General features: G+C 31.9%; 1 protein-coding gene across 2 annotated transcripts in view; it reads left to right on the forward strand.

Moving 5' to 3' along the window:
• LOC129231468 (homeobox protein abdominal-A homolog) overlaps nt 1-24,159 on the forward strand; it is a 173,720-nt gene that overhangs the window by 58,098 nt on the left and 91,463 nt on the right. The window contains exon 1 of one of the 2 annotated variants that reach the window (XM_054865792.1): nt 23,293-23,875. The exons of the other annotated variant lie outside the window; for it this stretch is intronic. Coding sequence (XP_054721767.1) covers nt 23,431-23,875 — 445 coding nt within the window. The 5' untranslated portion in view covers nt 23,293-23,430. Of the gene's footprint in view, nt 1-23,292; nt 23,876-24,159 lie in introns of those variants that run through there. 2 annotated transcript variants of the gene reach the window in all.

Consider the following 24,159-nt stretch of genomic DNA (forward strand, 5'->3'; position numbering starts at 1 on the left):
CTTGGACCAGAATTGTGCTGAAAATTTTTTTTGGACCTTGGTGATTCGAACTCACGACCTTCACCTTCTTAGCACGGCTCGCTAGCCAATTGACCAAATGTGTCTTCATTTTGTGATGCTGTGCATTGAAGCAATGCGTATTCAACATCGATTTTTTTTTTCTGACAAAGCAACCAAAATGTGAATTGTCATTTTATTTTCCGCCGAAAGCGAGGGGAAAATATATTCAAAATGAGGAGTGAATACAAACTTGAAGTTAGATCAAGTATAGAGGGAATTATAGCGTTGTGTCACAAAAAAAAAAAAAAAAAGAAAAAAAAACACCTTTGAGAAGTAATTTATATGATTTGTATTTGTAGACTAATTGTCGATATGCATAAAAGACTTCATAAAGACCACAGATTTATGTTGAAGAAAAAATACATAATTTTACTGCTATAGTATTGTTATTTGATTACGTTTAATTGATCCGTTGTAATAATATGAGTGTACATTACGGAGGAGCTAGGGGGCTGTATCGCTTTTGCTCGAAATAACCCACAGGCATTGCCTAACCAAAAATTGTATTAAAAGATGTCGGATTACACTGCCCAACTAACATGACCCCCCTCCCCCCATGAAATATTTTGTTTTCTCCCATGCTTGCTGGAAGCCGGGGGTGAGGAGTTATCTCTCCCATCCAGGTGTCAACTCCTCTCCCCCCCTCCCAGAGTCCATGGTTTCAACCCATTCTCTCAGGTAATTTCTCAATGAAAATAATTAATTAATTAAAATTTAATCTAAAAATCTCTCATATAAAATTAAATATCATTTCAAAAAGTTAAAGTAACAATCAAATTAAAAATGAAAAAGAAGACGGTGAGTTGAGGAGGGGGATCTGTGAAAAGCACCGATTTTATCTTTTTTAATTTATTTGGTTAATCTAGTTTGGAGACATGTATTGAGATTATATTCAATATTTTAGGTTTAGTTTTTGAAACTGAAACTAAGTTAAATTCCTACAAACTGTTTTTATATTCATTCTGTATGGTATGTATGAAAAAGCTGCGGATAAACTTTCCTCTGAAATCATTATTAACTGGCAGAAACTATTAATTTTAGTTAGACCGGTAGTTGAACATCTAAGAAACAGATTCACTTGGAAATGAAGAATTTGCTTATAATTCTATCTATCATGGGTTATTTTCCGAGGTGGGGTAGTGTGGACGTGGGGGTATGGTTAGGCTTATCTACGTAAGTGCTGTATGATAATTAAAATTTTTTGTAAATAGCTGTTATTTTTATGTTTTTATGTGCTTAATTTATTGTAATCTTGCTAAATTTGGGGTTTATTCCTTTAATTTTTACTCAAATCACCTAAGTTTTTGGAATCTTTTCTTGTATTGTTTCCCCTGCCTCGATATCAGTTTAACATAGGACTCCATTGACTATGCGAGAAATTGACGAGATATTGCTAAAGCGGTATCGGAATTTTTCCGATGTATATAAAATGTATCGAAAGTTTTATTCGAATAAAATTGTCGAATTTACTTTAATTTTTTTTTGTTAAAAATAAGTTTGGGTGTATCTCCCCCCTTTTCCCCCACCTGATCCACCCTATTGAGCTTAAGATAGAACGTCGTCTGGGGGCAACTTTTCTGGGGGGATCATTGCGGGTAATATTAGCCCATCAAACCAAAAGAAATTGTGTAGTGTATTAGACATAGGAGAGTGATTATCGGTTATTCGACTCAAGGTTGCACTGTGAAAAATCCTTACACTGTTAAAACCAAAAATGCTGGGCGGGTGCCTTTTCTCCCTGGTTGAAAAGACAGTGTCTCGGGGTGCAATGGAGGCTAGGAAATGTGGTTACGATGCCTTTTGGTTCCGTACTGCAATTGGTAACAGCAAGGGAGTCATTATTCTCTCCTGGGATACCATCTTTTCATCCTCAGTGCAAGTTGAGTTAAGGGTGCTATTTTGGCTACCTATAGGGTACCACTGGGGCTACATGCGTTTCACCCCTGAAAGATCCCAGATGCACTCCGCGTAGTTATAACAGTGTAGTCAAGGCAGCACTGGCTTGACTTAATCATTACTGGTAGAACTTTGTTGGGCCAAAGTTATCCCAGTTGACGTTACTCTATACAAACATATTTCATATTCATTCAGATACTACTTAAGTTTGTGGGATCTGTAGCAAAATATAATGCACAAGAAAGGTCCTTTAAAAAATAAAAAATGACATTGAAAAAAATAAAGTTAAATCTCGAAAAGTTTGAAAAGAGATAAATTTTTTGAATACTTTCCTTTGAAAATTGTAACAATATTACTGAGTCTGTATAATTATTTAAGATTTTTTAAGTTTTATTCTTTAAAATTTGAAATGCATTTCTTTTGTGAGAGGTTTTATTGGTTATGGAATGTGAAAGTTTATCTCTCTCTTTTTAATCTCTAAACAATGTCAAACATTAATTTATCACATTCTAATTTTTCGCATAGTGAACAAAATAGTTTGATTTACATACCCAATACATTCGTTGAGCCTAAATAAAATTCTTGCTATACATTTCGAAAGAATAATTGCAGATTCAGGCAACTAATTTTTATTTAAAGACAAGCTTATCAAATTAAACGTCTTGAGTTGTATAAGTGAAGACAATTGGTGACGATTAAGCACAAATATTAGAACATCTCAGGCCTACTACAGGAAAACAAAGTGTTACTTTTTCAGCAGCTCCGAGCAAATGCAATAAAAACCACGATGAAACGCTCTACGCTCAACTTAAAACTCCTTTGTCGTCTGAAAAACCTTACGAAAATATATCCCCTGCCTTCCTCTTATTTCCCTGATATTATTAGATACTTTGTTCGCATAACGTTGCATTTGGAAAGTATAAATGCACGTTTATTATGCAATTAAGACTACTAAACGATAAGCGTATCAAATGTAACGGCGTAAGCTGTGTTGGCGAAGACAATCGGTGAGCACTTAGACCCTAATACCAGGCACCTGCTTTACCTACGACAGAAAAACAAAGTGTTATTATTTCAGCAGCTCCGAGCAAGAATATCATAAAAACCAAGATAAAACTCTCAACTTGAAATTTCTTTGTCATCTGAAAAACCTTTAGGAAAATTCATACCTCATCTTCCTCTCATTTCCCTGACAGCATTAGATATTTTCTGTTCGGCTAACGCTACATTTACAAAGCATAAATGCACGTTTATCAGCGTGTGCTTGACAACAAAAACGGCGTCTTGTCGGCATTAATATAATGTGGCGGCCATTAAAGGCCGAGGTCTATTTGCTGAGGATCCTTAAGAGTAACCTCTCGTGCCGCAAAGAAGGAAGAGCTATTGCAGAATTCGAGTAATTAGATATCCCGTCCAGCCTATTTATGAGCGCAGTAACACGAGTACATAAATATCCAAATTGTTTCTTGGTCTGGTCTTGTTATGCCGCTCATTATAAAAGCCATTCGAAGAGGATGACATGACAATGTAGGTACGTGTTCGTAACTCGTATATCAAGCCTGCCCCCTAACTAAGAGAAAGCTTGCTGTTCTTGCCTTTAATTGATGGACCGAAATAACTTTCTTGGAAGTATTGCGGCATCGGAATAGTGCCTTGAAGAATCGCCTACAAATCTCTGCATTCATAATAAGGAAGAATGGTTTTCTATAAAGGCTTTCTCCTGTGTTATTAAAGTAATTTTTGACACTTTTTTCCCCCCAGTTTCAAATTGAGGCAGTGAGAAGCAAGGGGACTTTTTTTTAAGTTTTGAGAAAAACGTGTGCAAAATAAGAAGCCTAAGTAGGCCTTTATTGAAAAGTTCTTATAAATCATGTTATATAATAGCACATACAGTGTTAAAACTGCAAGTTGCTACCGGCACTTTTTAGGTTGAAACGTTCTAGCACCAGTGGCACCCCTTTATGAGTACTATTTGACTCTCTATAGCACCCCATGGGCACCCTTAAAATTGGTTCCTACCGGTTGGTTCCGTATGACACTGTATGGCACCTCTAAGGGTGACATTTGTCTGCTTCTGGCATCTTTAAGGCTTTAAGGGTGCATTGTGTGGCAAAAATGACACTCTTAAGAGGCACCCTTGACGTAGTTAACCCTGTTAACGTGGTGCTACAACGTTACACCCTAAAAGGTGCCATGTGCTACCAGCTGTTTTAACAGAGTATCAGAGCTGCTAATACCATACTAGCGATATTTTGCACTAAAACGGATAAGAGTTTCTTCTACTATTTGTATTAGTTATTTCCAAATTTTCAATTTTGGCACATACAAACCCTTTGCTTCTAGGTGCTTCAGTTTAAGATACAAGCAACATACTTTTAAGTTGAAGGCGCAGCAGTTTGTGTGAGTGATTAGTTTTATATGACGGATTGCTTAACTTTTAAAATTGAATTCATATTTTAAAGAGTTTTATCAAATAAGAGTCTGCAAGATTAATGTGTTTTAGTTCAAGAAATTGCTTTTTTGACTCAACCAGGAGTGCCAACTTTTTATTAAAATAAAGGGGGTGGGAAGAAGAATTTATTGATAAAATTAGTGGAGACTGGGTACATTTGATCATTTTTTTCATTGGAGCCAGCTGCTTTTCTTTTGCCCCATTAGAAGCCTCTGGCGGTTTAAAAAACTATACATTAAAATAAAATGTTTTTAAGAAAACCGTAAGTTTTTTAATCGTGCAAGTAATATTAGTTTCGAGATTAGAGAGGGTGAACAAGTCTCGATCAAGTCACTCTCATCTAACATGCCATTTTTTCTTTTAAATTTGAGACGACAAATAGGGAAAGATAATTGCACTGAAGTAAAGTATAAAGACTTAATTTTGCAGCATAATACTTTTGAAGAGATTCCCATTAAATATGCATTAATAATTGCCTCAATACTACGAACTAAAAGTGCAAAAGAGCAAAAATAAAAACAATCCAATTTTTTTAAAAAGTAAATGCTTTTTGAAGAAATTTTGTTGCTCATATAGGTCTAACTGCTATCCTCATTGTTTTTGGAGGTTCTAGGAGAGTCTATTAACACGCAAAGGGAGAGTCTATAGACACCTACAAATGATGTCAAGCTTTGAGGGGGTTCGTGAAATTGTGACAAGTGGAGGGGGGAGTAACAAGAAGTATGACATTTAGCAATTTTTATAAAAATATGCTTATGAAAAATAGCGGGACATGTGACAAAGAGGGGGAGGAAAGGGTATGATGAAGTGTGACACTTTGTGGCAAAGGGGGAGGTGTCAAAAAGTGTGGGGAAAAGTGTGACATCCCTGATGGAAAGCCCCAAAAGAAAATTAAATATCGTAATAAATTAATTAAACAAAATTATAGAAATTCGGTGACCTGAAAGAGCAAAATAATGGGCAGGCTCTGGTCTAAGATCTCATATAAGTTGTCATCATACTGATCCCAATATATGGTTCAAACTCAACTTCTTGAAACAAGCGTGGTCCAGATCCACTTTTTAGTTAAGTCAAGTTTCTTGTATTGTTTTTACTTTTGCAATGTTTCATTTTTTTTTCTTTTTTGCTACACTCCTGTTTAAGTATCAGAAAGAAATGTTTCTTTTTTATTTTTAACGAAATTTTGCAAATTAATTTTACTTACAACCATTTATAAGTGAAGTTTTCCCGAAGATTACCGATTTAATTTCTCTTCTTTTCTGAGCTTCTGACTCTCGAGTAGAGACACATTTTGAGCTGTGATGTTAATCAATTCTTCTAATTTCAGTGCAACATTTTATCGCATTGCAAAATGCTAACTTTAATGGCCATAGCACCAATTCGTTTCAAAATTTTTTATGAATTTGATCTTTTTTTTTTAAAGAAAGTATAGTGTTTTGCTTAAACTAATCCCCGAAAGTCATTAAAAAAAATTATTATCAACTAAAATTGATTTTAGTTGAGAGAAGTAAGCACATGTTGTAAATTAGGGGTACATTGAAAAACACCCTTTTTCTCTTCGTCTTCTCTCGCTATAATTTTACATTATTTAGTATTTGCTGAACTGTTTTATACCTGTTAATGTTTCCCATGATAGCTTATCTAGCTGACAACGGGAATTATTTTGTTTTCAATTTCGTAATAAAATATAAAGTGTTTGTATGTTAGTGTACTTCTAGCAAGGCCAAGATCAAGTTTGCCTGGGGGTTTAAATTAAGAGTCTTTTCGAACTTTTTTATTTTTGCTTGTTCATTCTGTGGTAGGATTGGCAATAATGTAAAAATCAAGGCCTCTGGGATAAATTTTGATTTCCCCACCACTTTTAGCAGCGGCACTGTGTTACTCACTTTTATGTAATTTCATTGTACAATCAGTTGTGAAGTGATATGGTGTTGAAAAGAGTTGTGCATAAAACTGCTATCTATTTCTAAAAATTTTCTGTTTTAGTTTGTTAAAAAAAATTTTACTTTTTGTTATCGTTGTTTTCCGAAAGAAAAACACGCATTTTACATAAATGTCTCAGCAAACAACTACCAGATAGTTTTCGTGGCTCTAAGTGCTTTTGCAACAAAGAAACTAGTTTCAGACATATTACAGATATTTTCTACTTTTAAAATGACGCAAAAGTACATTTTTTTAACGCATATCAAACGCTGTATCAGTCGTGTGCCACGTAAAAACTGTTATTAGAATTAATTTATGCCACCAGATTAGAAATGCCGGTTGGCTGTATCTCAGAAAAACATTTTAAGTAAATGATAGCCTATCTGACATCAGCCATTTCCTGCGGTACGCTATAAAACCCATTTCTCTCCCCTATAAAAACCCTATCTGTGTCATTGTCTGGGGCAAGTCTTTGCAGACTCATTTACAAAGAGTGAGCTACTTAGATTGCTTAACAGGACTCGTCGATTCCGCACTTTCATCTCCAAATGCACGGTCAGCGGAGGGGAGGGGTAGAGTCAGAGGGGCTGGCTCCCCGTAGACTTCACCTCTATACCAGGGTCGTAAAAGGTGATAACGGAATGCACTTTGCGCAGTAGCGTTGCGTTTTCTTGCCTTATCTCTCATAATGGCGACTGAGAGTACGTATGAAGCGATCGTTTGTTGTAGCTAGGGTGAGACTTTTTGTCAGAGGATAGGGCATCGACACTTCAATGCTTTATCTGCATCAATGGCTTTCTTTTCCTCTGGGGTTAGTTCATAATTAATAATGTTCCTGTTTGGGGATAATGAGATTCAATGGGTGAAAATCTTTTCTTAAAGGCTTAATTGCAATGATTTTAGAAGATTGTTGAAAATAAATATTCTTCGCTGCTAATTTTCTTCATAATATATCGATGTTACTACTCGACAAAAAAAAAAAAAAAAAAAAAGATCAACAACTAAATGACTAAATAAATCCAAAATAAAAATTAAAAAATAGATAACATTTCAATAACCAATAAATAAATAAATCTAATAAAATTATATGTTTATTAGTGTCGAATGGCACCGAAAAGCCGTTCCGATACAGTTTCTTTTTTCTTTTTTACTTGTCACATAAAATTGTTAAATTTCATTTCTGTCCTAAATTTCATTGTGGTTCTACACATTGCGAGCTTAAAAGAAAATATTTATGTAATACTCGTTCGAAAAAATAAGCAATCGCTGAGGAGAGTAACATAAGGTGTCTACACATCGAAATAAATGTGCATTTCTTAAAATATCGTCATCTAACCATCTGAATACGGAATTGACCCGTATTCTTGCAATCTGGTTCAATAAAAAATAAACCGTTCTGACACTAGAAATTTTGTATAGGTGCGTTTCTCCTAAAAAGAGACAGGAGAAGAAGAGAGAGAGGAAAAAAAAGACAGGTATATTTAAATAGATTTCTTTGCCCTTTCGAAACTTAAGAGTTAAAGTACGGGAGTCTCCGATTCAAATTACTGAAAGCGACATCCAGATAAACTTTAAGACTCCAGATAAAAGAAAGCAACACATCTTGTGGAATTCAATGTATTTGCAATGCCTTCAGAGAAAATAGAAAAATGAAATAAAATAAATAAATTAATTAATTAATAATAAAATATAAGTAAATAAATAATAATAAAATAATAAATAAAATAATAATAATAAATGATAAAAATGAACAAAAAAATAAATAACAGTTATAAAAATAAATAAATAATAATAATAACGAAAAGTAATAAAGAAAATTAATAGTATGGAAAAAATTAATAATAATAAATAATAAAAATAAATAATAATTGTTACTGTGTAAGCTATTTTATAACTAAATCAATAAACACGATAATTTTAGGCGCCATTTTCGCAATGCGTTGAATAAACGATAATTTTAATGCAACTGTATAAGTCATTACGAGGGATCTTTTTTCTCTGTAAATGTAGTTTTTTTGCAAGTAGCAGGGCGTTTCAGTGAAACGTCTATAGTTATTTTCAGTAAGAGCAGTGCAAGCAAATGATAAATAATTAAAGTATCAGCAAATTATGAACTTTAACGTTTACAAGGAAACGAAAACTTTTTTTTCAGAGTGTCTTATAGTTATGATTAAAGGATAAATATTAAAATTTAAAATAGATGATTCTGTTTTTCCACCAAAATAGCCGCAAAGACAAAAAATGAACAAACCGTTATTGTATGTCACCGTTTTCATTTTGTTACTGTAAAAACTGATTGGAAGCAAAGTATAATTTTAACACTGCATATGGCATAAGATTTTTGCTTTTCATGTCTTCTTTTATAATTTTAAGTATTGCAAAGTACAGTTATGCGGAGTACCTTTGACCCTCAATACTTCGGTGTACCTCCTACTCATATTTTAATAGGGTTATTGCATTTATTGGCACAATACTTGAAAAAAAAAAGAAACAAATAAATAAATGAGTAAAATAACATATTGTAGGAGAGTGTGGTTGATTGTGACAGAGGTAGGTTGTTACAGCGGCCATTGTGGCTAAACCTATAGCGCTAAAGTAAAGTTAAACGCAGACAAATAATCATGTTACCAACGCATAGCACGTAGCACGTGCCTATGACGTTTTCCTTTTTTTAGTAATATTGGTCTGCAACGTGTTTTAATAAAGTCACAGATGTGCATTAGTGGGATATTTATGCCATAGCTCTTTCTTTTTGTGATATATCTGCGTTTATGTATACTTCTTGGTTGATTCATTTTCTATTACATCGTAAACGGTCGATTTTGGCGTTGGGGCAAAAAGTGATGAAAATACTGAACGATTCAAAACAGCATCCACAGCAGTGGCGTAGCCATGGGGGGATAGGGGGGTCAGACCCCCCCCCCATGAGCCCCAAAAAATCATTTTTCAATCGAACCTGAAGGGTTCTGTTTATGAGCTAAAAGATTTTTATTTAATATAATAGCTTTTATGACGGTAAAAAGCTTATGTCTTCCTGTTATATATATATATATATATATATATATATATATATATAATATGTGTGTGTGTTTTACTTTAAACTTCAAAAAAAATTACCCCCCCCCCCCAAGGATTTTTTCTCGCTACGCCACTGATCCACAGACCGCAGTTTCGCAACGTGAACAGAACTTCAGTCACTGGGAAGGTTTAACGAACTGTTCGGTGTTAGCTTGAAAGATTGCACTTCTTTTACTCTAGCAAAGTATCCGCAAAAGATAAAGATGTGAAATCATTTTTTTAGATCTAGTTGTCTAGTTGGTTCTTGTTTCATTAGCATAGATATTTGGTTGAATAGATCGTCAGAATGCAAGTTCAATGGTACTGAACAATATTTTCTTATGATGTCTGAAACTGTCATTGAAGTTTCAAGATTTATTTCATAAATAAATGTTTTTTTTTTTTTTTTGTATTTACAATTTTTCTAAATTTATAACTATCAATAATTTGACTAACTTTGATTACTCAGATAACGTTAATGATCGTATATGTGAATGAATTTCGCTGTAACTTCGATGAAAAAAAAATTTTTTTTTTCCTAATTGCTGTTTATCTGCAATTCACAAAGTAAAGTAGATGGGCCGAATAAAGTCATGCAGAACAATAAGGCCATAGGCCAATCCCTCACTTTTCTATGTAGGATAGCAAAAAATTGCTAGATCGTGATTTTATCATGATCAGAAAGCCTAACTGATGATAAAGCGTTATCAACGAGCATTTTGTTAGCAACCGGCAAAAGTTTAGCAACACTTACTATAAAAGACTCTAGTTGAAATTGCTTGATCTTTTTTTTTCAACCCGACCACACGTGGAATAATGCCTAAGAATGTATAGACACCCGAAATATCCATTTTGACGATACCCGAGTTAATTACTACGAGTTTTCCGTGACGTTTGTATGTATGTACGTATGTATGTGCGTCTGTACGTATGTGCATAGGTGTGTATGTGCGTATGTATCTCGCATAACTCGAGTGTTATGTCCTAGAAAGTTGAAATTTGGTACGTATACTACTAGTGGAGTCTAGTTGTGCACCTTCCTTTTTGATTGCATTCGGATGCTGCAAACTGCGCCTTTGACACCATTTTTGGGGGAAATCATTGTTAATTTCAGTGCTAACTCAAGTGGTGTTATAACTTGGCAATATATCGTAAAGCGACAAATTTGGCATTTTTTAAAAAAAAATCTTGTTTTAATTTGGCTACTAATGGCGATATTTAGAGAGTTAACCATTTAATCACATTAAAATTGCCAATATTGAGAAAATTAATCTGTGTGAAACATTTTTCTTTCTTTTTTTTTTTTTTTTGCTTCGGTTCGCAACAAACTTGGGGTGAAAGTATTTGAAGTGTTTCTTCGATTACTCCGAGTCCAAGGCACTATTATCATTATATTAGCGTAAAAGGAAGTCACGTGATGCACACATCCGCTCGTATTTAAATATTTTTATATGTCATTTGATGAACATTCAAAAATGTTGGAGCCGATTGAATCATAAATGAGCTACTTCATAACTTATTTAAAAATTGTTTGAAAGCTCGCAATATGCATATGACAAGTAATTAAATCCTTATAAAAAAATGAGAAGCTGAAAAGCGTGTAATGAAAACGTTTATTACAATTTTATTACAATATTTATTAAAGAATAACTAAAAAACATGTGCCTCTCTTAACCTATACTTTTGTCATACTACCAAAAGAACTGGAAAAATAATGATAATTTCCACTGAGCTCAATCAAAGCTGCTTTTAAGAGGTTTAATTCAGTCAATTCTTGTTAAAACGACGCAGGCACAATACGAACTTTTCTAGTTGGGTCGTTAGATCAAATGATCGTTGTATTGAAAGAACCGTTATAACGGTTCATGTTACTCCATTCTTTAATTAAATTCTACTAAAATGTTACTTTCAAATGAAGCAGTAAATATAGAATGCATAACATTTTGACAAAAAAGGAAAAAATAAAATTTAATTCAATTAAAATACTAATTAGTAAAGTAGTGTATTATTTCCTTTAAATTTGATGAAATTAATGATTTTATATGGCAGTTTAAATTAGTTACACTTTGTTTGCGTATGTAAGTTGTACGATAAGATAAATAATATATATGAAACAAAAATTTTAAGATAAATGAATTTTAAAAATTGATGACTAATTTACATATTTATTATTTTAAAATGTGAAAGAACTTTATGCACAATTACACAATTATACACCTTTCTTTCCAAGGAATCATATATTTCTGCCTTAGTTTTAAGTTTAATTGTTTTGAGCACTGAAAAACGGATATTTTCTAGCTAGAGTTACTATTAGCGTAATCCGTCTTCCCCCTAAAAAAAAAAAAAAAAAAAAAAGTTTTTTTTTTTTTTTTTTTTTTTCACAAATTAAAGTTTTCCCATCGAGACAAACATCTATTACAACGACAAACTTGAATTATTAGTTTTAAGAAAAGCATTTCATAAAATCTTCTCAACCGTTACAAGAAGCCTTACCTTAAGGTACTTTACCTTTCTTCTTCGGTAATAAAATTACCTTAAAAGAAAAATTATTTTCATGTTCACAAAACTTTTAACTAATTAGCTTCATTATTTATTGTAATCCTTTTAATTAAACAATTTCCTGTGTTTTTGAAAATAAGGCAAAATCTCAGTGCTGCCATCTACTGGTGCGTTTTCCTTTGCTAGAGAAAAAAAAAATGCTCCCAAAAATCTGTTTATGACACTATTACGTAATTTTTAAGGATGTCAACTCGGAGCTTTTTTTTTTCTCACTTTGGATGTATTGAGTTATTTCAACTGCCATACCCCAAAAAAGGAACCGTTCTCGCTATACGGCAAAGTTATTTTTCTGTCAAAAGATTACGGTGTTAATTATTTTATTGTTTGTACATAATTAGTTTGCTTCCTAATGAATGAAAGAAGAATATAATATAATGAGAATGAAAATCGGCTGTTTGTTTGGTGGAAGGGAGTCTGATGTAAAATATCGCTTCATTGTTTAATGTCTTGCTTTTTTTTTTTTAAATTTTTTTAAGAATTTTTATTTTTTGAATAAAATATTTTTAGAAAGAATTTTATGAATATTCTAAAAGGCACGGAATATTTTAGTAAAACTTTTAAATTTTATTAGCTTTACTTTTAGGAAGGTAAACTTTATATTTCTCCGAGATCATGATAAATATTTTAAACAAATTATTTGCAATTACGTTAACTACTGATGAATGTATCCAGCATTTAACCATTTTTGTCATGAAAATTACAATTCAAAGCGAAATTTATTAGAAATTTCAGAAAAAAAAAATATGCAACATAACAAATACAGATCTAGATTCGAACATCTTTTAAAGTTTATCTAACTCATGTTTATTGTATATGGTACACACCTAAAATAGAAGGTAGTCTGCATAAAAACAAAATCGACAAAAATCGTCCATATTGAGCAGACAGCTGCACAATTGTTTTCAGTAAAACTCTAAAATTTTAGTAGGTTTCCATAGTTTCCTTGCAGGAAGGTAACCTTTATATTTCTCCGAGACCTTGATAAATGTATTCAACAAATTATGTGTAATTACGTTAACTGCTAATGAATGTATACAAAAACAAATTTAATTATTTTTGTTATGAACGTTAAAGTTGAATAAGCGAAATGTATTCCAAACGTTAGAAAAATTTTTTTCACAAGGTTATCAAATACAGATCTAGATTCAAACATCATTTAAAGTTTATTTATATTTATTTTTATTGCATATGGTACACACTCATAAAAGCAGAATATTAACAATTGTAGTTGACAAAAATTGTTCACGTCGTGCATTAAGCTATAAAGAGCTAGTTCTAAGTGCTCTAAAGGGGTCTTCGTGGGATTCGCCATTGGTCCTGGGGGGGGGGGGGGGGTCGAGCACCTCATAGCTAAAAGGTAGGGAGTTGTCGAAGAAAAGGGCTGTTATGACACTCTCCCTCAGGTGAAAGCTCTATTTGCGTTTGTAGCATCAATTACGCATTTTACATTTTTATCGACGTTTCATGGAATTTCGCTTATCTTAAACTCACATACATACGCCAAAAACACAAGCAGTAATATTTTCAAAGTTAAGATAATTTAGTTAAACTACTTGATGCTCATGTGTATATGGGCGATAAAAAATAGTGCACGCAATGATTATAGTTAATAAGTCTTCTTAGCATTACATTATCATTTCAAGATGTTATTAATCCATCCATATTAAGGGACCCGGAAAATAAAATCGTCATTTTTTCAAGCAAACAAATTTTTAAGAAGTTTTTTATTTGCAATCAGTTATGTAAATATTCTCCCCATTACCAACACTTTGCATATAATGAACAAATTTTTATTCCGGATCGACAAAAACTAGTTGGGTTTGGGCCAAAATATCTGTAGAAGGCATTTCGAACATTAGCCTTTGTTTCACGTTTTTGTCACTTAAAGATTCAAATCAGATGGTGCAATGTCGGGTGAGTATGGTGGTTGAGGCAACCTACCGCAATTCATCAATAGTTATCCTGGTTTCGGTTTTAGCAGTGTGGTCTTCTATAATCATATTTCGGAAACACTGTTCTTGTGTTGATAATTGCTGGAATGAACTCGCCGGACATTGCACCGTCGGATTTCCTTTTAATTTGGTCAATAGATAACAAAAATCTTGAAAATTTGAATCCGTAATGAATCGATATATTTTGATCCAATACCAATTGAATTTTCTCGATACTGGATTGAAAATACTAGAGGTTGTCAATATCGAGTATAATTACTTCATTGATTGAAAGTGAAAATTTAACTAACATTAAGGGTTTTGGTTACTCTCCGGTCCCCTTATAGAATCTGTGCTTTGTCTAAAGCTAGTCTTCTTATGTTTAATGAACTTGAGCGTTGTTAATCGCTTATATTGACATTGAGAAAGTGCAAAATTTGGATGTAGCTAAAATATTATAAATTCTGTGCATAATGACACAATATACAAGGAACCAATCAATTTTAAGTGCATAGTCAACATTTGTTCTTCAGTTAAGTGTTTTGTTAACTGAAAAGCAAAATATATCAATTCATTGTTATTTTTAAATTTTTTGTTTGAAAATCGTTCTCAACAGGGCCTGATTAACGCACGGTCCTGCAGGTCCGTAGATCTGGGCATCACAATTTTGGGGAATCCAAAATAGGGTATTGTTTTCTTTCCTGTTTTGAAAACTAGTTTGAAAATCTGCGAATTTTCTTATGAGAGGGGCACCAAATTTTACCAAGACCTGGGCATCACATTCGCTCAATCAGGCCCTGGGTCCTTAACCTGCAATAAACACATTACCCCCCGAATCACAAGAATTATTATTGTGGATAAAGAAATCTGATTTAGATTTTTTGTCCCAAATATCTGGTTATTAGTTTGCTCTTAATTGCTTAAAAGTCTTAGAATATTGTCATTTGCTGGTTTTCTAATTGGAAATTAATTATTAATTCCGTACTGGAAGATCAACTGAAGATTATATTTTGCTTTTAAAAAATTTTTACAGAAAGTAATGAAATTTGACATTGGAACACATTGTCTTCCAGGATATTTAAAAGATGCTTTTGGTTGTTTCGCCAGAAAATATGATGGGTGGTTTTTGAACGCAATCAAAACTTATAAACTGACTATACCTACAATGAAAGATAAAGTATGAGATAAAATTTCTGGGAACGGTCAGAAAATCTTGACATAAAGTTTAATAAAGAGTTTCTCCTTTTCTTGTCATCATTTTTGCCAACTTTATTCAAAGGAGGGGAAAAAACATAGATGAAGATCAGAAAAACCCCAAGAAAAAAGGCTTGAAAATTAATCGTTAATTAAATAAGTAAAAATTAGAGAAAAGGGTATTGAAATGTGGAAATATGTGTTAATTGGCCTGTTGGTACGTAATCGCCTAATAACTTTATAACTTTTTAGGAAACAGTTCATTAACGCCTGTGGGGAAGTTTGAATCCTAAATGAATACAGATGTAATCGACGGTTTAGCTCCGAATAAACTTTGTAAAAAAGAGCTCTTGGCTATAATCAAGGGGGTGGGGGGGGGGATTTTTCATTTCGGCGATTTCAACGTTGTTTTTTTACAACTTAAAACATTTTAATATAACCGAATACGGGAGAAATTTATATATTTTCATCTAAAAACACAAATGACATTAAAAAATTTAGGAAAGTTGCCGAGATTCTGAATATGTTGTTTTTTTTTTTTTTCTATCTCTTCCTTCCTCCTTTTCTATTTCATGAAATAGGTGAAAATGAATTAAAAAGCGAAATGTAATATCTCGTAGATTTAACACGGATGAAAGTTAAAGAATGAGTGAGTGAATAAAAATGAAAGCACATGCATTTTAAATTTTTGAAATGAATTTCAAAATTTCGCTCTTTCCTTTTCGTTTTTAGCAACAATTAATAAGTAGAAACAAAAATTGTCTTAGAAAAACGTTTTAAAGTGTTTTTTTTTTTTTTTTTTGGAAATGAGATAAAAAGAAACTAAATGATCAGAAAAGAAAAGACTTTTTAAAAATATTATTTGACGGTGTGTTTAAATTTAGGCTCCTTTGTGAAGTATTGAAAATATAAACCTTCCTTAATTTTATTTGATTATCATTAAATTTTTACTCATTTAAATAGGACATTTTATTTTGTAAGAAATAGTTTTGGCTTGATTATTTCTATTGTTACTGTAACTTTTTTCGGAAGCATTGGTTTGCTAATCGGTCTTACTATAAACTGAGAAATATTTGTCAAAGCTTAATTATTTTATAAATTAAAACACTTTCAATGGTTTTAATTTATAAAACTCTTATTAGACCTTTCATAATTTGCGTTTTGAGGTTTGGATTTTAGTTAAACTAGAAAAAAATTAACTTTCAACTTTTGAAAGAAAAGATCTACAAAGAATTCTAGATGATTGAAAATAAGATTTCGAGAAAGGTACAACATTTCAAATCGAAGAAGTTTTAAAGAAACTGATGTTACAAGTAACTGGGAAGTCCCAACTTCGAAGGGGTAATTGAGTGGGATTGGATTTTCATCAATTAACAAGAACTGAAGATTGAAGGTCACTTAAAAGTCATTATGAAAAAAATCCTTTATAAAGGAAGCCCACTGTAGGTTGCCTGGTTATTTGTGAAACAAATGAAGTGATGTAGATGAGCCTATTGAATGGGGGTTGCGCTTCATCAGTTAACAAGTGAACTGAACTGAAGATTGAATGTTACTAAACAGTCATGATGGGAAAATCCATTGACCCACAGTGGACTTCCTAGCCAGTTGTAATGAGGATAAGTTCGATATTTAAGGAGAAAGGCGAAATTCTGTCTCTTCATCATTTTCTGACCTCAGCTAGAAAATTCGATTTAAAAAGTATTGTTAGCTGCAATGGCATTTTAAGATTAGGGTTTGCAAGAAAATTGTTTTACGCTTATTAATATCATTTAATTATTATGTGGCTAAAATTTTATGTGTGAAGTGTTAGATTTAGATATAATTTTTTAAACATTTGCATTAAATGAAATCCTCTAAACTATTAATGAGAGCCAACAAAAACCAACCAACAATGAAATAACTAATAGGAAATAAGACAATGTATTTTTTATACTAAAAATTGTAGTCAGATAATATAACTTTTATAACAATAAAAGTAGATTTTGAAAAAAACTTCAAAGAAAAACCAAATGAAAATTTATTGACTCCAAAAGGTTCTAATTTCCTAAAAATTAATTAAGTAGACTAGTCGATTAGCTGTTCTTTTGACATTTATCTGGCACAAAGTCATTGTACTGAAATATTCATTTTTATACAAAACCTTTTAATCAATAACTAAAAGTAAATGACATGAAATAAGGAAATGGGGGTAAGATCATATTCTTCATGATTAGTTATTTTAAATTCACTTCGCTCCTTCAAGTATTGTTATCTTTCTATGTTATCCAGGGATAAAGTGGAAACCAGTACCCAGGTTTTACTGCATTTATTATACTAAAAATACATTTTTTAAGAAATTAATTTGACAAAAAAGTAAAAAATTATTTAAACGGATACTTATTTGGGAATAAATGTTTTTTTTTTTAATTTATAGATGAAGTAGATTTACTCTATTGACTTTTTGAAGAAGTTGTTTAGCTCGAATGAATATCTTAAACAAATCATTAAGTTTACTTGACATGATTCTTGAATTGTTACTGTATAAAAAATAAAGAAAGATTCACCATTCCATTTTGTAGGTTTGATCAATTTCTGAACAACTTTCTATGAAAAGTATTAAGTAATTCATTGATCATTGTTTCGTATTGAAATTTAAGTGGTTAAGTGATTTTTTTGCAATTACTCAAAGAATAATACTAATACTAATAAATACTAATACTAATAATACTAATAGAAACAAACAAATAGAAAATACAGTTATTAAATAAATTGCTCATCACTTGAAGTTTCGAATAGCTAATATTTTGTCTCAATGCTTAAATTTTGATAAAATATAGTTATAATCTTTTTCTCCACCTCTTATTGTTGCCGTTTTTTTTTTTCGACATTCATTCGATGTCAATTTTAATTGAAAAAATCAGTGCAGTGGCTTTATGCCAGAAAAACATCAAAAAAAAAAAAAAAAAGAAAAAAGAGAGAGAAATGATAACTTATTTTATGTTTCTAAATTTACTATTTAATGATCTCGGAGAATAAAAACCTTTTTGAGTCTATCAAATGGTATTTGTTTTATTTTTCAGCTTCATTCAAAATCTAAGTTTGTTATTACAAATAACCATATAATCTTATCCATCTTTTAATCATAACAGTTTTTTCCTCGTATTACCATAATATATTTTTCTTCTCCTTTGCAGAAGCAAAGTTAATAAATTACTCCTAGTGTTTGTACTGATAAAAAAATAGGAGTGTGTGTTTATATGTGGAAAGAATAGATGAGTCATTTTAATAAAGACAAAGATATTTCTGCATTTGTTAAAGTAAATTACAAAGTTATTTTGATGAAACTCTGGAGGCCCCTCTTGTCTCGGTTTGCCATGAATTTTAAACCTGATTAAAGTAGCAACTGTTAGATTCAGAGGGTCTCTGGGGTGTCAATGTATACTTTTACTGACTTGATTAACAAACTCACATTGATGTGTACTTTTTTCCTATGAGATTAACAAAGTCATTTTGATATGTATACTGTTTTCTGGGAGATTCATTTCACGGATGCCAACGGGAGGGGGGCGTATTTTTTGAAGGGAGTGGGTAATTTTAAGGCGTTTTGACATTGGCGACTGCAGCACTAAAAAAAAGGGAGTGGGGGACGTGCCGACGGGCTACAAGAGTAGACTTCTTCTTTCCAAGTTAGTTTCATTTATAAAACATACACACATTAGGTCGATTTATCTTTCCTTAAACATATGAATCGATTAGCTCAATAATATTTCAATTTTTTGTCAATTTTGAATTTGGAAAAGTGGAGTGACTTTTGTTTCAAAAGTGAGTGGGTGGTTGCCCCCTTGTCCACCCGTTCATGCCTTCATGGTTTTTGTTCTCATTTAGGAGGGGTCTCGTTTTTGGTGGGTGCTCAGTCGAAAGTGAAGGGGCGCGCCTTCACCCTTTGGAGGTCTGGGGGGGGGGGGAGAGCGCACCCCTATTTATTTCATCTAAAGTTTTTAGAAGAACAGACGTGCATACGGTTAGAGGCACTTTATGGTGGAGTTAAAAGACATCCGAGTTTATTTTGTGCTCAGAAAATTATTTTAGTGACTTGGAGATATTCTCGAATAAATAAATAAGATACTCTGCTTTTTTATGAGCTATAACTTCAAATGTTCTTACGGTTAAAAACTTTTTACCCAAAACTACGCTTATCGCTATCTATATAGCTGTTAAAGATGCTGTAATCAATAAAAAATTTTCTTTTTTTTTTAAATAAATATTTTTGATATTTTGAAACAGATGTTATCACACAACCTTAAAAATATATGGAAATGTTCCATTTTCCTTACTTTCTGAAAAAAGAAACACATTTTAATTTTGTTTTAGAGTTTAAAAAAAAAATTAATTCTTTTATTATCAACACTATTAAACTTTTTCTCAGGTTTGCATCATTTTTTGTCAGACTTTTAAGCACATCCTTTTCTTGCCATTGCTAATCATTTCTAAGTTTCCATATGTTATATACGGTCGAATCTCGATAACTCGAAGTGTATAACTTGATTATTCCTTTATCTCGGAAGTTTTCATTGGGTCCCAAACTCTTGAGACTGTTGTGGAAACTTCTTATAACTCGAACGTTTTAAAACGTCCCTTGGGACTTAAAAATAACTGCCTTTAGTTACTGGATCAAGTAAAATATATGCATAATTTTTACATCGTTAACTTTGGATTCAACCTAGTAATTTGATATTGATTTTTTATGAACTCCTTCTGAGGGAAAATATATTCAAAGATTTTGCGGGGAAAATGTAGGGAAAAAGTTCAACCCTTTGTGACTGGTGATAAATGAAAAATAGATAGGAGAAAGCTGCATGGTGGGAATGGGTTATAGAATAGGGAGAAAAGGGGGACAGATCTTTCCTCTTTCTTATAGGGATTTTTGTTTTGTTTTTTTGTTTTTTTTCTTGAACTAATGAAATTTTTATTTACTTATTTCCTATGATGGTTAGAATATCCCGTAAAAATGCTTTAAATTAAATTCCCATGTGGTTTTTAACAAAACAGTTTAAATAATTTGGATTAAGATTGTTGCTTATAAGGTAGCCCTTTTCCTTTTTTTTTTTTTTTTTTTTTTTTTGCAGTTACTTAGCTTTTTATGTTAGCTTTATTTTCCTTTTAATGTCCTCGAGTAATTCCCTCCCCCCTTTTTGTTTAATTATTCATTTTCTTAAGTGCAATAAATACATTTTTTTTTTTTTTTTTTTTTTTTTTTTTAGCGTTTGAATTTAATTATTATGTGGAACGCTTTCGCAGCATCTCTCAGTTACTTCTTCACCCTAATAGCTTTAGACACTGTTTGTAATAATTAATTATTCGGTGTTTGGAAACTAACTAACGGTTTAATTTTGAATGATATGCTAATATACACATTGTATATTTAAGTTTCGATATTTTTGGCTAATATTCCTTTGATTAATAATTATTTGTTTATTTTCTTTTATGCAATACATTTTAGCCAATATGTTTATTTTCATTTGCGTGGTTTTGATTATTCCATGGAATCAAATAAATAAAAGACTCGAATTAATTTTTTTTTTTTTTTTTTTTTTTTTTGTATTTTTTAATCGTATAGTTCGTGGAAACTAAAACTTTAATTTTCACTAATATGCGTATGTTTATGCACACAATGTGAATTCAAGTTTCAACGTTTTCCTTTTATACAGCTTTAGTTTTCTATCGTATTTCCTAAATCGTTATTATTATTATTATTATTATTTGTTCATTTTTATGTATGTAATGTATTGTGATGGTTTGCTTTATTTTTAACTATTTAAATTTGATTGTTATGTAGAATATCAATCATTGCTAGACACTATTATTTAACCTATTTAAATGCTCGTGACATTTTTAATTATTTATTTATTATTAGTTATTTTTTAATTATTTAGTTCGTGGAAACTAGAGAATTTGGTTCGTGGAACTTGAATTTTCAATGATGTGTGTAGGTTTATATGCATATTGAGAATCAAATTTCGTCGTATTCCTCTAACATTAATGTTATTATTGTATTTATTTGTTTATTTTTACTTTAATTCATTTTCATTCATCTCGGCTGGGACACCTTTCTCTATTTATTCATTATTTAGTTCGACGAAAAGTAAGACTTTTGCTTAAATATTAAATGTGAATCTGTGCATAAACATTGGGGAATTTGAATTCTATTGGTATTTATAAATTTATCTGTACATTTTTTACTATTTTTTTATTTATTTAATTCATTTGAACTTCATTCATTCTTTGAAAAAAAAATATTTGAACTTGATTGTTACATTGAATATCAGTCGTTGCTTGACACTATTACTTCAGGACATCATGAAGTAATCTGAATACTCGAGTTAATTGTACTCGACTATTTGTTAATTATTTAGTGCATAGGAATTAAAACTTGTTCTTTAATATTGAACGATGTATAAATGTTTATACACACTGTAAATTCAAGTTACGTTTTCTTTCAACAAGAGTAAGCTTCCGAATAAATTTTTTTTTGCTACTTATTTATTTATTTTATTTAATTTAATTATATATATTTTTTTGTTTATTTATGTGATACATTTTAATATTTTGTTTTATTTTTGTTTGATTGTATTGATTATTATTATAGAATATCAGCCGTTGAGTGACACTATTATTTCTTGACATCTTCATATAATTTAAATTCTCGAATTCGACACGTTTCTGTACTTGTTAATTATTTAATGTGTGTAAACTGAGGCTTTAATTTGAAATGTGTATATTTGTGTATACATAAGGAATTTGAATTCTCATTGGAATTTATGAATTTATTTGTTTATTTTTACTTCACTTTTTTTTTTTTTCATTTTTATTAATGCAATGCATTTTAACTTTCTGTTTTATTTTTATTTTTTGTAATTTGGTTATTGGATTCAATATCAGTCGTTGCTTGACACTATAACATCTTGACCTCATTAAATAATTTAAATACTCGAGTAAGGCATGCTTCACTGTTTGTTAATTATTTAGTTCGTGGAAATTAAAACTTATTCTTAATTGTTGAATGATATATGTATGTTTATACACATACTTAGAATTAAGTTACGTTTTCTTTTAACAGCATTAATTTTCCAATTAAACTTGTGTTTTTTTTTTTTTTTTTTTTTTTTTGTATGTAATACCTTGTTATCCTTTGTTTTATTTTTTGGTTGTTAGAGTTCGATTATTATAATAGAATAAAATAGTCGTTGAGTGACACTATTATTTTTTGACGTATTCAAATAATTTAAATACTTGAGTTAGAAACGTTTCTGATATATTTGTATACACATTGGGAGTTTGAATCCCTTTTGGAATTTATGAATTTACTTTTTTTAAATTTTTTCCATTATTACTTTTTGATTTTATTTATGTAGTGCATTTTAATTTTTTGTTTTATTTTTAATTTTTTTTGAAGTTGATTACTGAATTGAATTTCAGTCGTTTCTTGGCAATATTTTTTTTTTTTGAGATAACCGATTTTTTGAATACTTGATTTTGACACGTTTCTGTTCTGTATTTGTTGATTATTTGAAACTAATATTTGCTCTTTAATATTGAATATGTGTACGTTAATAACACCCCATGAATTCATATTATATTTTCTTTAAACAGCCAATAAAATTTTAAAATAATTTAATTTAATAAAAAAATAAATAAACTTAATTTAATTTTTCCACGCAAACCTTTTTGTTTTTTTTTTTTTATGTAATACATTTCAATATTTTGATTTATTTTTAATTGTCTGACTTTATTTATTATAATAGAATATCAGTCGTTGAGTGACACTATTATTTCTTGACATCATCAGTTAGTTTGACTACTCGAGTTAGACACGTTTATGCGCTAACTTATTATGAAGCACATTGAAACTGATAATTGCGCTTCGTTTTAATTATGTAAGAACTTGAATTCCTATTGAAATTTAGAAATTAAAAAAAAAAAGTTGATTCATCTGGAAATGGAGAAGGTGATCGAATGTGGAGGGGGGTGAGACGAGGCGGGGAGGGGGAGCCGTAATTTATAATCGAGCCTTTTCCTCTCTTGTGAGTTGTCTTAGAAGCCCGTTAAACAAAACCCAACAGCAGAGGAGAGAGCGATGGAGTAAGAGAGAGGGAAAAAAGGCGAAGGAGAAGCGAACGAACGAGAAGGGCCGACTCGGCTCGCCAGACGACTGTGAGAGCATTCTCGGCGTGGTGGCGAAAACGACAAGTCATTGGTTGCTTTGGAACGTAGGCTGGCTGATCGGCGTTGCTTGGTTGACGCGCGCTCGAAAAGATCGTGTGCCAGAACTCATCGAACACACTCTCTGGAATTCCGAGGACCCCTGAGAATGAAGTAAAAATGAGTTCGAACTCGTTCATGGACTCGTTCCTGGGGAGCAAGTACGCCAGCGATGCCGTCAATTCGGCTGCGGCTCTCCAGACCTATGGCCATCATCCTCAGCATAGGATGTATCCCTACGGATCCTTGTCTCCACAATCCTCTGTGGCCGTATCTGGCACGCTCTACTATACCTCCAACTCGGATTTGGCCAAATCCTGTCGATATAACTCCACGGCGCCGACCAACGGCATAGACATTTCATCCACAGGCTACGCTTTCAACCTCCAGAACTGTGGCGTTTCCAGTTCGACCGCCGCTGCACAGGCAATGATGACCCCTGCACAGTTTCTGCCCCATCCTGCGACTGACTTGGCCTCATCCCTCAGTCCTTGCTCCCAGTTGGGATACCGACAGTTGGACCCCATCCCTGATGTCCCCAGATATCCCTGGATGACCATAGCGGGTAAGAAGTGTCACTCTGCCACCCTCTCCTCTGCTCTTTCATGTGCTCGCCTTTTGTTGGCCTCGGGGATCAGTCCCATAACAATGCTCACAATCTCTGCGACATCACTGTAAACAGGTGGGGGGTCTTTTTGAGGTCACAGATCCTATTTATCCCGCTCTCGACATCCCCAGAAGCATTGTTGATCTCAGCTCTCTGGTTTGTTTATATGTTCTCAGTGCGGATTTCCAATATGTAAATATGTCTTTTTTTTTTTAAAGATTCAGTTCAGTTTTGAATTCAAC

This window comes from Uloborus diversus, chromosome 10, assembly GCF_026930045.1.
Source record: "Uloborus diversus isolate 005 chromosome 10, Udiv.v.3.1, whole genome shotgun sequence".
NCBI lineage: Eukaryota > Metazoa > Arthropoda > Arachnida > Araneae > Uloboridae > Uloborus > Uloborus diversus.